This window comes from Molothrus aeneus, chromosome 1, assembly GCF_037042795.1.
Source record: "Molothrus aeneus isolate 106 chromosome 1, BPBGC_Maene_1.0, whole genome shotgun sequence".
NCBI classification, from domain to species: Eukaryota; Metazoa; Chordata; class Aves; order Passeriformes; family Icteridae; genus Molothrus; species Molothrus aeneus.
Window position 1 is genome coordinate 92966719 of NC_089646.1, and position 14819 is coordinate 92981537.

The 14819-nt window shown below is 40.7% G+C and overlaps 1 protein-coding gene across 4 annotated transcripts in view; it reads right to left on the reverse strand.

Annotated features, from left to right (window-relative positions):
* Positions 1-2573: 2573 nt before the first annotated feature.
* Positions 2574-14819, reverse strand: part of CARMIL1 (capping protein regulator and myosin 1 linker 1) — a 190247-nt gene continuing 178001 nt past the window's right edge. For 2 of the 4 annotated variants that reach the window (XM_066560915.1, XM_066560907.1), the window contains 5 exons: positions 14013-14091; positions 10975-11208; positions 8200-8334; positions 6441-6587; positions 2574-3627 (listed from right to left, as the gene is read on the reverse strand). In XM_066560915.1, the coding sequence (XP_066417012.1) occupies positions 3491-3627; positions 6441-6587; positions 8200-8334; positions 10975-11208; positions 14013-14091 (732 nt within the window). In that variant the 3' untranslated portion in view covers positions 2574-3490. The remainder of the gene's footprint in view (positions 3628-6440; positions 6588-8199; positions 8335-10974; positions 11209-14012; positions 14092-14819) is intronic. The other 2 variants (XM_066560935.1, XM_066560924.1) reach the window with 1 other exon arrangement.

Consider the following 14819-nt stretch of genomic DNA (forward strand, 5'->3'; position numbering starts at 1 on the left):
AATCCTTATACTCCAGCAAACAAATGTTACAGCACTAAAGCTTTTCTTCTTAACAGCACAAACAGATGCTTTGTCTACAGCATTTGTGTGGTTCAGCATTGTGGGTTTACTGATACTTGGGTGATGAGCACACACTACTGCTGTGGTTTTTCACAGCACGAGCAGAACACTATCAGATAACTGATGAGAAGAACATCAAGCACAGGCAAGAAATCCTCAGCAACTAACTGCTCTGGAAGTTATAGACTATTTTAAATTTTTGTCTGAATACCACAATCCTTGGTGTAATTTTCTTCAACTCACAAAACCAATAGAGCAACCCTTCTTCCATACTTACGATTCTCAGAATGTTGTATTTTCTATGACCCATAAGAAAAAAAATTGGAGTTTATTTATTAAAAAATTAATTCTCATTTAATGTACAGGTATTTGAAATTTTCCTTTGCAATTTATGATTTGTTCATACTGATGGCAAAAAAATCAAAAGAAGATATGTGAATACAAAAACGCTTTCTTACTAATTTTAGATAAATACATAATTTGAAGCCAGAGCAAAATCCAGGAAGGAACCTCCAGCCTTGAAGACAGCTTTACAACCCCTTTGTAGCCTACTTTTAAAATGAAACACCTACCAAGAGCTTCTAACCAGCTAACCCACTCTTTTGTAGCACTCTTCTTATTAGACACAGCTGCAGACTATAAGGGCAGGCCAGTTCCTAATCTTTGGTGATCAGTACAGCTGCAACTCCTCAGGTGTGAGACTATCTTCTGCACTATCTGTATTTTCTTAGATTCTATCCCTCCACAATCAAGTGCAGGCACATGCACCAAAGCTTGCCAAAATTGATCCCCGCTGAAGGCCAAAACAGAAAAGAAGGACTTCCAAACAATCTGGAATGGAGAAATCATCAAAGGAATTGCAATTGGAGGATAAAAAAAATTGGGAAATTTAGTGACTACAAGAAAATGGGCCGGGATTATATCAGGTGCTGTGCAAATGACCAAAAGAGGCCAAAACTAAGCTCACAGATGTTGCAAAAGCCGGGGAAAAAGTCAAGGAGGAAGACACAACTTGGAGGGGAAGATATGAGGAACATGGCATGGATTCTTAACACAAACAAACAAACAAAAAAATCTTCCCCAAAGTCAAAGCCACCAAAAGGCATGGCACCATGGCACGCCATCAAGTGCTGAGACATGTACCAAAGCTTTCAAAATTGATCTACATTAAAATTGCAAGAATTCGTTTCCCTTCCCGAAAGGGAATGAAATTCCCTTTCGGGAAGGGATACGAAATTTTGCGCATCTCAAAAGAAAGACTTACAAACACTCAGGAAACGAGATATGGTCAAATTAAATGCAATTGAAAAAAAATCCAAAAAAACCAAAAAATCAGGACACGTCGCGACTACAAGAAAATGCTCTGGGAAGAAATCAGGAGCAGTGCAAAGGACCAAAAGAGGCCAAAAATAAGCTCACAGATGTTGCAAAAGCAGGGGAAAAATTCAAGGAGGGCACAACTAGGAGGGGATGATATGAGGGACATGGCATGGATACTTAAAAAAAAAAAATCTTTGCCAAACTGAAAGCCATCAAAAGGCATGGCATGCCATCAAGTGCTGCAACATGCACCAAATCTTGCCCAAGTGATCCCCAATGAAATCACAAGATTTTGTTTTCCTTCCCTTCTCCAAATCTCCTGATTTTCACTTTTTTTGGTTTTTTTTTCAATTGCATTTCATTTGAGTAATCTTTTTTCCTGAGTGTTTGCAAGTCTTTCTTTTGAGATTCACAAGATTTCATATCCCTTTTGTGAAGGGAAACAAAATCTTGTGATTTCAATGGGGACCAATTGGGTAAGCTTTGGTGCAATGTCCCAGCACTTGATGGCATGCCATGCATGTCCCTCATATGTTCCCCTTCAAGTTGTGTCCTCCTCCTTGATTTTTTCCCTTGCTTTTACAACATCTGTGAGGTTAGTTTTGGTCTCTTTTGGTCCTTTGCACTGCACCTGATTTCCTCCCAGAGCATTTTCTTGTAATCACTAAATTTTCCGATTTTTTGCTTTTTTTTTGTTTTTTTCAATTGCATTTCATTTGATCATATCTTCTTTGTAGAGTCTTTGTAATTGTTTCTTTTATCTTTTGGAAGATTTTTTTTCATGTGCACAGGCATCAGATTGAAGGTCATCAGACAGGCAGGTATCTGAGCACTTTTGTCTTGTCAAGAAGGCACAAAAGGTCTAGAGAAATTGCTCATGGGACAGAGTTACTAAACCTGTTTTGTTTTTTTCTTTTGGATCAAAGTTGAGAATTTAAATAATAGGTGTTTCTGGCTCAAAGAAAGGTTATTTTTCTGAAGATTCCAATTGGGGAGAATAGTGAAGTGATCTTCCTTCAGTATTTTTATGATGTGTATGTGTCCCTTTCAGCTGGAACAGGCACTTTAGTAGAAGCAGAAAAATTAAACAGGTTTTGTCTTAACTGCACACTTTGCCTATGTGACCCAATGCCAGCATTCAAAGATCAGAGACCATCAGACCACAAACAGTTCTGTAAAAATGAAGACTAATATTTCAGTTGTAAAATCATTTTTTATTGTTACAAATATACATATGAATAAAATCCCTTCAACCTGTAATGTAAGTGGGTAGCTGTGAAATTTGCATCCCCCTCCCTCAAAAGCTGACATGTTTTTACAGATGTTGAACTATGTTTCTCATAGAATTACACATTGAAATGAAGCTAATATGCAGACAGAACCAAGGAAGGCCTCCAGAAAACACCAATATTAATAAAATTTCAATTGCTCTCATTCCAATCAACTATATACATTAATATACGAATGTGGAAGCATACCATGGTTATACATAATCCAAATCCTTCTCTGTTGTGCTTTCTGACAGTACACAAATGTAAGCGTTGGAGCTTTATGTACAGTAGGAGAACAGGAAGAAAGAAGCTCCCTATGGGAGAATGTAAAAACCATACCCAAGCATTTAATATATATAATCTATACAAATTATTTTATTAGTGTGCTCTTTTAATATAATTACAATGTGCAATTGCATACCGCAAGAATATATTTATAGGTAAGTCACGTGCAGATCCGACACATTTACATTCAGCAGTACAACACATTACCTGCTGTACAGTGTATTAGTGTAAGACAGTGTCCAGTTAATTTGCTTTGCTTTCTAAATGCCCTAATGCAGGACACTCCTTGTAGCTGCTTCAGAGAAATTCAAGTAGAATACATGAAAGAACAGCTGGCTTTAGGCAAAGGCAAGGAAAGGAATGCCTTGCACTGTACACACCAGAAATTAAGGACCGAATCAATGCCAGGTGTACTGTAAGTCATGATTGGAAGATCAGGTTTTCTGCAGGGAAATGTACCTGTGATGAAAGAGCAGCTGACTAAAAGGGCTGTTGATTGCTGAACCCTGATTGTTATGAAAAGCTCTTGCGCTACAAAGCACTTGTACTGATTGTTAAATAAAAATAAAATCTTTATCTGCTTCTTCTCCAGAGTCACTGGACTTGCTTCCCTGATGGCCGTCTTTACTTAAGGACCTCTGCTTCAGTTCCTGGAACTCATGAGACTGCTGCCCAGGGCTTCTTTTTGCAGCTGTATAAAACAGAAACAGGATTTACTAATGATTGCAGAAGAGAAAGGAAGAAAAAAAAAAACAATTAAAAAAACATTAATGCACACGGGAGCTGGTCCTGATACCACAGAATTAATTTGCACTGGGAGGAGTAGCATAGGCCCATTAATTCTTCACTCCAGAAAAAGGTGAGAAGAGAGAGTCTGAGCGAGGTTTATTCCACTGGTTGGTTGGCTGGCAAGCAGGCAAACTTGAAACATGACACTTAGTATTTCACTGTGACATGGATAAACATTACAGTTAGAAATGGCCTGGAAATTTTCTTCTTATCCCACCACTTCCAAACCAAAACAGCATTTTTTTTCCAGCTTGGATGGATCTCATACAGTGCACTCCTGATGGCTCAGGCTGATGGATGTGCCAGCTGGGAATCCCTCAGACTAGTGAAGAGCATCTCAGGCAGGCCTGTCTCCCTAGCAGGGCACATCTGTGCTCTCCTTTTTGACTCAGCAGCTTTAAACAGGACAGATGTTCATCTCAGCATCCAAGTTACCCTAACTTCTTCTCCCTGCTCCTCTACACTTCCAGGTCCAAATGTCCTCCCTGTCCCTTGATAAGAAGGACACCCATGGCTCTGCACCTTGCTTTGCTTGGTAATGGGGTAAGCAGGAGGCCATATTCACTTCTCATGATTTAAATGCAACAGTACACATTTTGTTCATCCAGCACTCTGAAATCTCCATAAAGCCAGGGCTTTCTCCAAATCTATAAGCTTCAAAATAAATTGGAAAAGAAGGTTGTAAAACCTTATTGAGATTCCTGACCTAACTAGTGGCCTACAACTGCTATGGTAACAAGATGATTATTAACATCAACCAGGGTGACCTTACCCAAGGACTGACAGCATTACAAATCTCATACTTGCACTTGAAGTGAAACTTCAAACACACAGTGGCCCTTAAATGTGATCTTGCTGCAAGTCACCTCACTTCACTCCCACAAAATTAAATGTTGTCATTACAAGACCTTCTTTGCTCCACCATTTTGGGTAGGGATGGTCTGCTTTGGTTCACACTAATCCTTGTTCCTGACCACTTTTGTGAATTCCTCTCTTGACAAGGCACCAGGAGCTGCTGTGGCCATGCAGCACCACCTCTCCTTCCCCATGTACCAGTCACCTGTAGCCTCCCCCCTGCAGGGAACAGCCTACCCTGTCCCCAGCATGCAGCTCTAGCCACAGCAGCAGTCTGCCACTGACCATCGCTGCAGCCATTTCGAAGTGTGGCAGGTTGTGTCACGGACTGCCAGGAATGTGGGAAGTACAGAGAGGGATCCCAAGGCAGCCAAATAGTTCTCCTGAATCCAAAATACCAGTTTTCTTATTTGTGCTAGCCAAAATATGTGAGGAAATAAGGGCCAGCAGCTACACACACTCTGCATTCTTATCCTGGCATTACAAGCTGGGAAACAGGAAGGGATTTTGAGAAAAGTGTTTAAAGCCATTTCACAGAATTGGAGAGGATTATCCTGTAAAAATATTCAGGCATTTCTACCTTCCAAAACACCACTGCTTTTCAAAGAAATAGGTGCCTGGAAATTTTTTGAGTCATCCTTGATACCAGTACCCTCCTAATAATTACCTGGCCTTTATCTGGCCTTCACTGACTTCAAAGAAAACCCAAAGCACATCCTGCAGCAGCCATTTTAGTTTATGGCCTGAAAAATATAGGCAAGTAGTTTGCCTCATAAATAACTGAAAGATGTATCAGGCATTTAAGTCCACACAATGCAAGCAGGCCTCTGCCAGAAGAGCTTACCCTCGCCTCGATGAAACCGTACCACACAGGTGACCTGCAGCAGTCTACAGCAGGATCCCAGCTTACAAAACTTACTTTGTCAGAGAGGTATCTCAGAATGAACTAAAATATAATAATTTGATTATGATAGGGAGGGGAGATTCCCAGTTTGGATGGATAAGTTTGATTTTATAATACAAAAAGGATAAATTTTGGCCTGAGGAAAGGTTATGTGATGTCTTATAAACAGAAAAACTGTGGGTAAATGGAATTGCCTAAGATGTTCAAATACACAATTAAAATACTTTAGAAAAAAAGTAACTTTGAACAACAGTTCAAATTAACCATTTAAGAGGTAAAGAAACATAAACATGTACCATTTGAGAACAGGAGCTTTTATATTTTAAAAGCACATAAAAGAAATGAACATTTTTATAGCCTACTGAATGAGCTCACTGTGAGTCAAAGCTGCTCCTTCAACTAACAGTGCTGGGCTTGGGTTCTTTAGGTGGTATTTTTCTTTGCTTTTGCAACTGAAAATCAAAGTAAGAATAAATAATCCGATTTACCCAGTTCTCAAATGGTTTTGTGAGTGATGCACTGAAACTGGCACTAACAACATTCAAGCTGAAATGTTTTTTGAAACACGAAAGTGCATGATCTTAGAAATGACAGGTGTGCAAGCAAAGCAAGCAGCAGCCAGCCCACCTGCAGCGTGCCAGTGCTGCTGCAATGAGCAGTCACAGATAGTAATGAGTGCTCTTCTGCAGAGGGGCTGCATGTGCTAGATGGGACTGGTCACTGGAGTTGACACAAAGGAAAAATACACAAAACATGTTTTATCTGTGAATTTTTTCATGCCATGTAAATCCCATGAGAGCAGAAATATGATTAGAACGCCATGAGATTTTTACCTTTCTCATAATGACAGATGACAAACCCACACCCTTATGTGGTTTCTTTGCTGTTACCATTTCTTAACAATTGTTAGTGCCAGTTATCAAGCACCACCTTGATGAAAAATGAAAACTTCTAACCAGAAGTTGGCTGTGCCATCCTCTGCCCAAGCACATTAGCTTCCTCTTCTGCACTGGTAGAATACTGCCCCGGAGTGGTTCTCACGCTGCCAGATGGCTTGGCACAGTCAAGAGCTGCATCTCTTTTTTGACAATCTCCTGTTTGCTCTAGCAAGGAAAAGGATTTGTTTATACTCCTAAGCTGTTCTGTAGGCCCACATACAGAAGGTAATATGAAAATTTTCTCTTATCCAACCTATTTAATCAATTATTCAGAGAGCAGTAATCAGTATGCCAGTTGCTTGTTTAAATATAATCCAGATATCTTGAGCTTTTATATTTTAGGTATAAAACAGGTAACTGCAGCCTGATCTCACAGCTGCACAGTGCAAAGAGGCGTATTTTCAGATTGTCCCAGGAAGTAGAGTTAAAATCATCAACATAAAGCAATTTTACAATCAAGTATCATCTAATTTGTAGCTTTATTTCACAGGAGATTCAATTTTGTTACTAACTTGGACAGATTTGCAGTGATTTACCAGTTGCAGAAATAAATTGAACATGCTAGCCTGAAGAGAGGCAGAAAGCAAGGACAGAGGAATGGCTAAGTGAGGAAGTAGGACAGTAATGAGTAAAAAAGAAAACATGAAAATGAATAAAAATGAAATAAACAGAATTTCCTCTTTCCCAAACAACTTCATGCAAAGCCCAGCAGCTCCTTAAGGACCTGGCAAGTCTAAACTATTATTGATAAAATATGTACAGTGGCATATAGAGCCAAATAGAAAATTCTGTGTTTGACTGAGAGGCTTAAGGGAGCAAGAAGTAAGAAATTACAATGCCTGACTTCTGTTGCTTTTGGCAATCTGGATCATCTGAATGATGACAGTGGACTCTGTAGGCAGCACAACTTCTCAGTCTTCACAACCCAGCATTATGTAGCTACATCAACTTGTTTTTTCCCATTTTATGCTGTGAAAATCTGCTGTCAGAGTGTGAAAGGGCACCCCTTTGTTTCACAGCTTAAGTGATGGGAATCACCTTAGATGTCTTTCTTGAGGAGAGACCCAGGAAAGAAGACATCTCACCCCCAGATTTCAAACATCATCACGTGTGCCAGCTAACACCATGGTGAGCAACATTCCTGTGACTACTTCTCCACATACCCTATGCTATCAGAGGAAGCTTGAGCTCTTCTAAGAATCAATTCAAGGCATGAAAATGCATCAGCAAAAGTAGAAATTCAGTGCACACATGAAAATCAGCAAAGAGAAGAGAGCAGCCCACTGTTGTGTATAAAAGATAGCAGGTACCAAGCCTTGCCCTGGCACAGAGACTCATTGCCCAAAGATGGGGAGGCGAACTCAGTCATGTGCAGAGACCAACAGGAAGGCAAACAAAGAGAGCAGTGGGCTGGCTGCAAGGAACAAAGTTATGGCTGCTCCCCTGGAAAGATGCTGAATCACAGAGCTGCATTTCACACTATTGTGTGAAATTTCACATAATTGGTCTGAACATCTTTGTTCAGACCAAACCAACTAAAAATGTACACATGAATCCCCTAATTATTCAACTACATTACTAATACCCAGGGATTAATTGTTTATTTGATTTGATCAAAGGTAGGTGGACAAGATGCTGAATAGGTGACCAGATATATTTTCCTTGCTTTTTGCACCTTCAAATGCATAACCCTCTTCCCTTCCAGGTGAAAACAAATTAGGAGACATTGAAACATCAAACTTCACTAGAAGACACCAGGTTACACAAATACTCCTACCTTCTTGAGAAAATGATCTGACTGAGGGGCTGCTCTGACCATCCTTTTCTTTATCAGAAGGAACTTTCTTCAGCACTGGTGGAAGCAGGGCAACTTTTGGGGAACTGGGGCCAGAGGGAGACTCTGGAGCATCCTCTGTGGAGTACCACAAACAAAAAGGTGAGAAGGAAAAATTGTATCTACACTAAAGCTCACAGAAACAGTTGTTTATGGTGGACCAAACCTCAACATAATACACAAACAAAAACCAGACAGAACCTGTGTCAGAAAAAGAAGGATTCAGTAATTAACATTACAAGAAGAGAACAAATTGTATGGATCTCAGCCCAGGTGAAAGACTTTTAGCAGTCAAACAGAAGATCTCAATTTCAGCATTTTTCATGTGTGCTGCTATTGTAGTGCAAATAGAAATCTGATGTGAACATGTGATTTACCTGCAAGATATAAGTAGCAATTTGTAAAGAAGAGCTGAAAAAAAAAAGGATGGATTTCTGGAAATATTTGTTCTAGTTATATTTTTGTTGTTCTGAAACATAATAAACTCATCAATTTAGATGTCTGTTTCACAATGATAAGGTCTAAAAGTGAACCAGGGAAAAAAAAACATGAAAAGCATTACAGAACTCTGTGTTTCCATGAATAACTTCCCAGAGCATAACACAAGGGCATCCATAAAGAGTTGCTAAAAGGAAAAAAAATACTTCCATCTTCCAGACTGTGAGAAAACCTGAAACTTAAACTTAAATCTATACTTTAAAACCATCTAGATATCTTGTTTCTCTAAAAGGCTGGATATGGATTATGTAGGGCAAACTGACTACCATCTTTACAGTCCTTACAGGAAGACCTTGTCAGTCTTACGCTCCACAGGCCTCATTTGGACAGTAGGGAAGTACAGCCACAGTGGATTATTAAACTCCTTTTAAGTTTGCTTTTCAAGAAGTAAACAGTGGCATGTGTACATAACAGAGAACCAAGGAAGATAGGTTAGCATTGACAGAAGAACAAAAGGAAGTCAGAGTATCATCTGTATTACGCATTTGTAAAAAGAGTTAATTCAGTTGCATACTAGAAATTAATCAGAATTTATCTCTGCTAAGGAGAGACCACAAAGAGTCAACTGTTTAATTTTCAGCACAGGAAAGTCATGAGCATCCCAAATGCAATTTGGTATGAACAGATACAATAATTCTTGGACCTTCTCCATGCATTTGATATGCCTGTGAGGCCATTTGCTTGGGAAAGCTCAATATCAACACAAGGAGGAGCACAGTGACTGGCAAACACAGCTAGATATAGACTTTCAGTCTTTGACAATCTGTGGATATCTGAGCTGTGCTCCTTTGCACCCAGATTACTCAGCAAAAAAATTGCAACTATTTGTGTGATCGCAGTGCTGGAAACAACAGCAAGAGCAAGAACACAGAAAAGATGATTGCTTGGTTTTCTTCATCATGTTGCCTGGGCATTCTTAGGCAACAATGGGTTACTACAAGTAAGAGGACAGAAGTTGGACTGCAACAGAGCTGTGCTGCTTTTACTATTGATCAAAGAGCTGGCTTATTATGGGTAAGTATTAATTACTCCCTTGTGTTAAATCCACAGTATGCTCTCTCTGCAGGAAATAGGAGCTGGCAGAAACAGACAGCTCAGGTCTTCCTGACTGCCTATTTTACAGACTGAGCACCACTAAATAATCTAGGCCCTCCCTGTTGCATTCATCTCCATGAGCATCCAACTCGGCATCCCTCACTTCGATGACTGTTTCTAAAATGGTCAATAAAATAAATGTAAATCCACCTAAAATCTGAAGGGGATTTTGTATGTGAACAACATTCTGCCCAGTGGAATGCAGATACTAAGGAAGGCTCAGGTTTCACATCAAGGGCAGGGAGGAGGCGGTAACATCCCTTTGACTCCTCATCCTTATCAGAAATTACATCATTCTAAGGTCAACAGTGGTTATGGGAAAAGTCAAGAGGGCTGCAAGCTCTTACAGATGGCCATGCTCATATTTTTCACTCCCTGGCAGTTAATGAGCTGTATTTGCTGTAGATACTTGGCAAGTCTGTAACTGGCTTTTAATTCTCCTCAATTGCAGTGGCTGTACTTTGGGAAGAGGAGTTTGTGACACTGGCCTATTAAACAGCAGACAGACAAATGCATGGGAGATGTGCAGAAACATTTCCCACTATTGGAAACCTTTAGGATAACATCTGGGCAGAAGGCAGTCTTGCAGGTTATAAAAGCCCAGTTGCAATTATTTTCAGTCAAAAGCAATAAGGAAATAAACAAAGGCTAAACAAGGAAAAAGTAAGAGACAGCTGGTTTGTACAAATTATTAAGAAACAAGACACTTGAGGGGCTAAGAGCAGCCTGCCCCAAAACCCCAAGGCCTTTAGTATATAGAGCCAGGTTTTTAGAGAAAACATATTTATTTTTGTCAGTGCTACTACAATAGGCTTTGATGCTGAAGTAGCTTTCCATGCTCACCTCTTCTGTGATAGCAGGCTAACTCAAAAACAGCTCTGCCACTGCCACTACTGCTTCTCACACTTTACTCTTGAAGATCACAGATTAAACCATTTTAATAAGTTTACTTGAATTAGGGCAAAAGGGGGTGGAAAAGAAGGATGTGAGTCAAGAGCATGGCAAGGAAGAACCTGTCCCTCTCCTTTTAACTTCTGTTCAGGATGTGGCAATGGCTGTCTCCACCACAGCCCACACAAACAGCACCCAGAGCTGGGGATAACAACTGCCAGAAGAGCTTCTCACCAGTACGAGAGGCAGAGCGTGGTTTCTGTGGCACTGTGGGTCGTCCTGCCAGGCTGGGCTTTGTTGACTGCAGTGGGGGCTTTGGACTAGTTGGTGTATTGGAAGAACTTCTTGCCTTTGCACCAGCTTCTGCCTTTGGTTCAGCTTTTGAATTTTTTTCTGATGACGCCGAGATGGAATCGCCTTTATTCGATGCAAACCGACTCTCTGGAAGGGTCTGCTGTTGTTTAGGCACTGAAATAAATAGGCACATAAAATAAAGTCTGCTGCAGCACAGAAGGGTCCATGCACAGCTATGGTGGTGTGGAAAACACCACCACAAGCTAACACATGCACTGCTATGTGTAAGAGCATCCCCAATGCCTTATTCAAAATCACTGCAAGCAAAGCCTCTAAACCTGCTAATTTTGACATATGCTAAGATTTGTGATTCAATTGTCCAAGACAGCAATTGCATGTCCCCCTTTTTAATATATTTGAGATGATGGCTAGCTGGACCTTATTCCTCCTTCATATTTCTAGGAGCAGATGGCACAGCCTACCTGCTGAGAAAACAGTGATGGATCAGTGGAAAAAGTCATTCCTGACTGTTTGGTGTCTCTACAGACAAAAGGTTGGGTTTCCAAGATGAACAGAGAAATCCTGGCCCAGAAAATAAATCCCAAGTGTGTGACCAGCAGGCTACATCTTTTTATTTGTTGCTTTTAGCAAGCTCTAGAAGAGATTTTGAAACTCAGCCCAGATCAAAGTATTCTTTATATAGTATTTTGATTTGTCTAATAACACTGGACATGGCTTACAGTTTTCCACACATTAGTAAGTTTACCAACATGTTGTTTATCCCAAACAAAGACCAAAGTATTTAGAGATCAATTTACAGTGACTTGCAAGCAGTAAGTCAGTCCCATCTAGCTGTGCAAGCTGGTAGAAAGCCTGCTGGACTCCAGGTTGCTAACAAGCAAAAAGCCTGCTTTACTTTCCTACTCTGCAGCTTTCAGGAGGTAGAAAGTTTATATCTAGCAGTTTCAATGATAATCTTGGAACTTGTTTCTTAGCCTGAGACTTTGCACAGTTTTCACATCTTAAATCTCAGAAGAGAATTTCAGACTAACTGAAATGCAGACTGGTAGCCTTGGTACTTGGCAAAACCAAGTGTGTGCTCACAGATGCTGACTTGACCTACCTACCTGCTATTCCCATTCAGAAAGCCTACTGAAAATGGAAGTGCTGAGCACAGACATTTTAAAGGCAGTGGGAGGAAGGGAGGGTGAGTGTTTATACAGTTTGTTGCAAGCCAATCTCCAGTATGTTTTTCCAGCCTATGTAGCTGTGTTCCACCCCAGCTGGAGTTAAACTCTGGCAAAGCAGACAGCTGTATGGTGCATAGAGATGAGCATGAGTGTGTGACAGGGAGAGTTTGTGTCTGCACATGTGAAATACTTTCTTGCTGCAAGTGAAACAGCAGGACACCACCTGCACCTGTGTGTGTGTGCATACAAAAGAGGCAGGCAACATCCACACACAAAGCAAGGAATAAAACCCCCAAAACTTATTCTCCTTCAGAACCACGAGCTGAGTTCTCCTGTAAAAATATTCAGGAATTTTCCATTAACTTTCTTTCTTTTCTTCCTGACCTCAGGCCTTCTAACATTATTAGAGCACAGTAATTTAAAATAAATTAGCTCAAGCCAAAGACTAACTGTAGCTGCAACAATGAAAAGAGAGCCTTGAGGAGCTCTCAAGCAAGATGGTAAGGAAAAAATTGACAGCTGGAGGCCCAAAGGAAGGGGCAAACACAGTGCAGTGTGGTGGGGTGAAATGTGTCATATACAGAAAGAACGACCAGAGACAAGCTGAGGTCACACACCCCCAGCTACTCCAATGCCCAAAGTGCAGACTATCCTTGCTCCTCTGACAGTATGCTGTCTTCAGGGGACACATACAGTTCACAAGGTCCTTCTCAAAATACAAGCAGGCTTTAAAAGCACTGTTTTAAAGATTATGGCATGCTTTGAATACTCTTTTTTAAAAAAGCTTTAGAAAGACCTAAAACTTCAAAATTGTATTTGAAGTGCTCAATCAAGATGGCCACATTGGGATTTTGATTTCAGCCTGTTTTTCCAGTCTTTTTTTCTATATGTTTTTGCAATCTTGTGTGCCAGGCTTGCAGGATACCACTGTTGCTGAGAAATCAGACCTGGATTTCCTAGTTCAGACCACTCCTTTCATGTAGTAAACACAAACCACCAGAGCTGAATCCCTTTTGAAACCTTCACTGGCCAGTCCCCAAAGTATACATGTAAACCAGTCTGTCAACCTTGTCCTTGGCTGGCTGCAGTGTGCCATGTCAGGGCCCAGGACTGTGGCTTGACAAGGGCATGGAAAGATGAGGTGCAGAGGGAATTGGTGCTGTAAGCACTGCAAGGCTGAACACCATTTTGTACACAATGGAGAGGAGCTTTGTGCACATGAGCAGTGTCCAGGGGCCTCCACAGCTTTACAGACAGCCCTGGCTTCAATCAGACTGGTGAAATCCTGGGAAGAGCCAGCTGCCATTGACTATGAGTCAGGACTGCTGACAGACCGACAGCACTACAGCCAGCTGAAAGTCAGCACTACTCAAGTTAGTATGAGCAGACCTAAAGCTTGAACACTGGGCATATTTCCATCCTCAGATATATTGAGCACTTCCACTTCTTTGTGCACAGGCATTTCTGCTGGCTCTTGGGTTGAGCTTCAGCTGATCCCATTAAAAGCCAGCCTCCTTCTAAAGGCACCCCAGCCACCCGCACCAAGTACTTTCCCTCCTGTGCAACACGAGTGAAAAAGTGAGCCACAAACTCAGCCCTAGAGCTGACTTCATGAGAAGTGCCATCCATAGCATAAAAGTGAGCTTGTTTCTAATGCTCTTCACATAGTGTAAACTCCTACTTTGCTTAACCAATTGCAGACATTTAGTCTGAAGAGGGAAGTGAGATTTTGGACAATAGGCATTTTGTGTTTTCTAGGAAGTTTATACCAGGAAACTTATACTGTACCTGTACCACTTCCATCCAGTCGTTCTGAGCTCATTGTTGTGTCAATAGACTCTCTGGGAGTTGTGTCATTCCCAAGTTTCTGTAAGAGTGAGAAAAGCTCTCAGATTAGTAACACATCTGCAATTAATACAACTCAGTGATCCTGTTAAGAAAAACCCTCTAATTTGGAAGCCACAAGGCAGAGAAATCAGTGATAACAAGAAATGGTGCACTCTCTCTCTTTGTTTCAGATTTTTGAGAGCTAAATGGGAAGGAAACTACCCTGATTTGCACCTAACACTGCCACATGCCTATCAGAGCTGCAATGACACTGCCTCCTATGTAACAGGTCTCCTAGCATAGCTCTGCATCTAAAAACTTCTTGTTTGAAATTAATACCTTTTTCTGAAGATCTAGATTTTGAATATGACCACTGAATTGATCTTATGCTCTTCTACACAGAAGAATAACTTCTTCTTTTAGATAAAACTGCAACTACAGAAGTAGCAGTGCCCACATATTTACAGGATTCCCCTAAAAACCTACAGACCTTATTTACTGAAAAGTTTTTAAAGCTACTCATCACCAGCACTGCTGGGTGCTCAGCACCTCAAAAGAAAAGGGACTTCTGGTTTATATGCTGATATTTTGCCTCTCTTCTATTGCAAATAAAATAGGTTTCCTAACATCTTGACCTCAAAAAAAAAAAAAACCCCAAACTCTAGAGGCTTTTGTCATGTTATAGCTAAGTGAGGTTGAAACCTGTGTATTCATCAGGAGAAGTTTAGATATGCAGCACTTGTAAGGGAACCAGCCTCCTTTTACTGC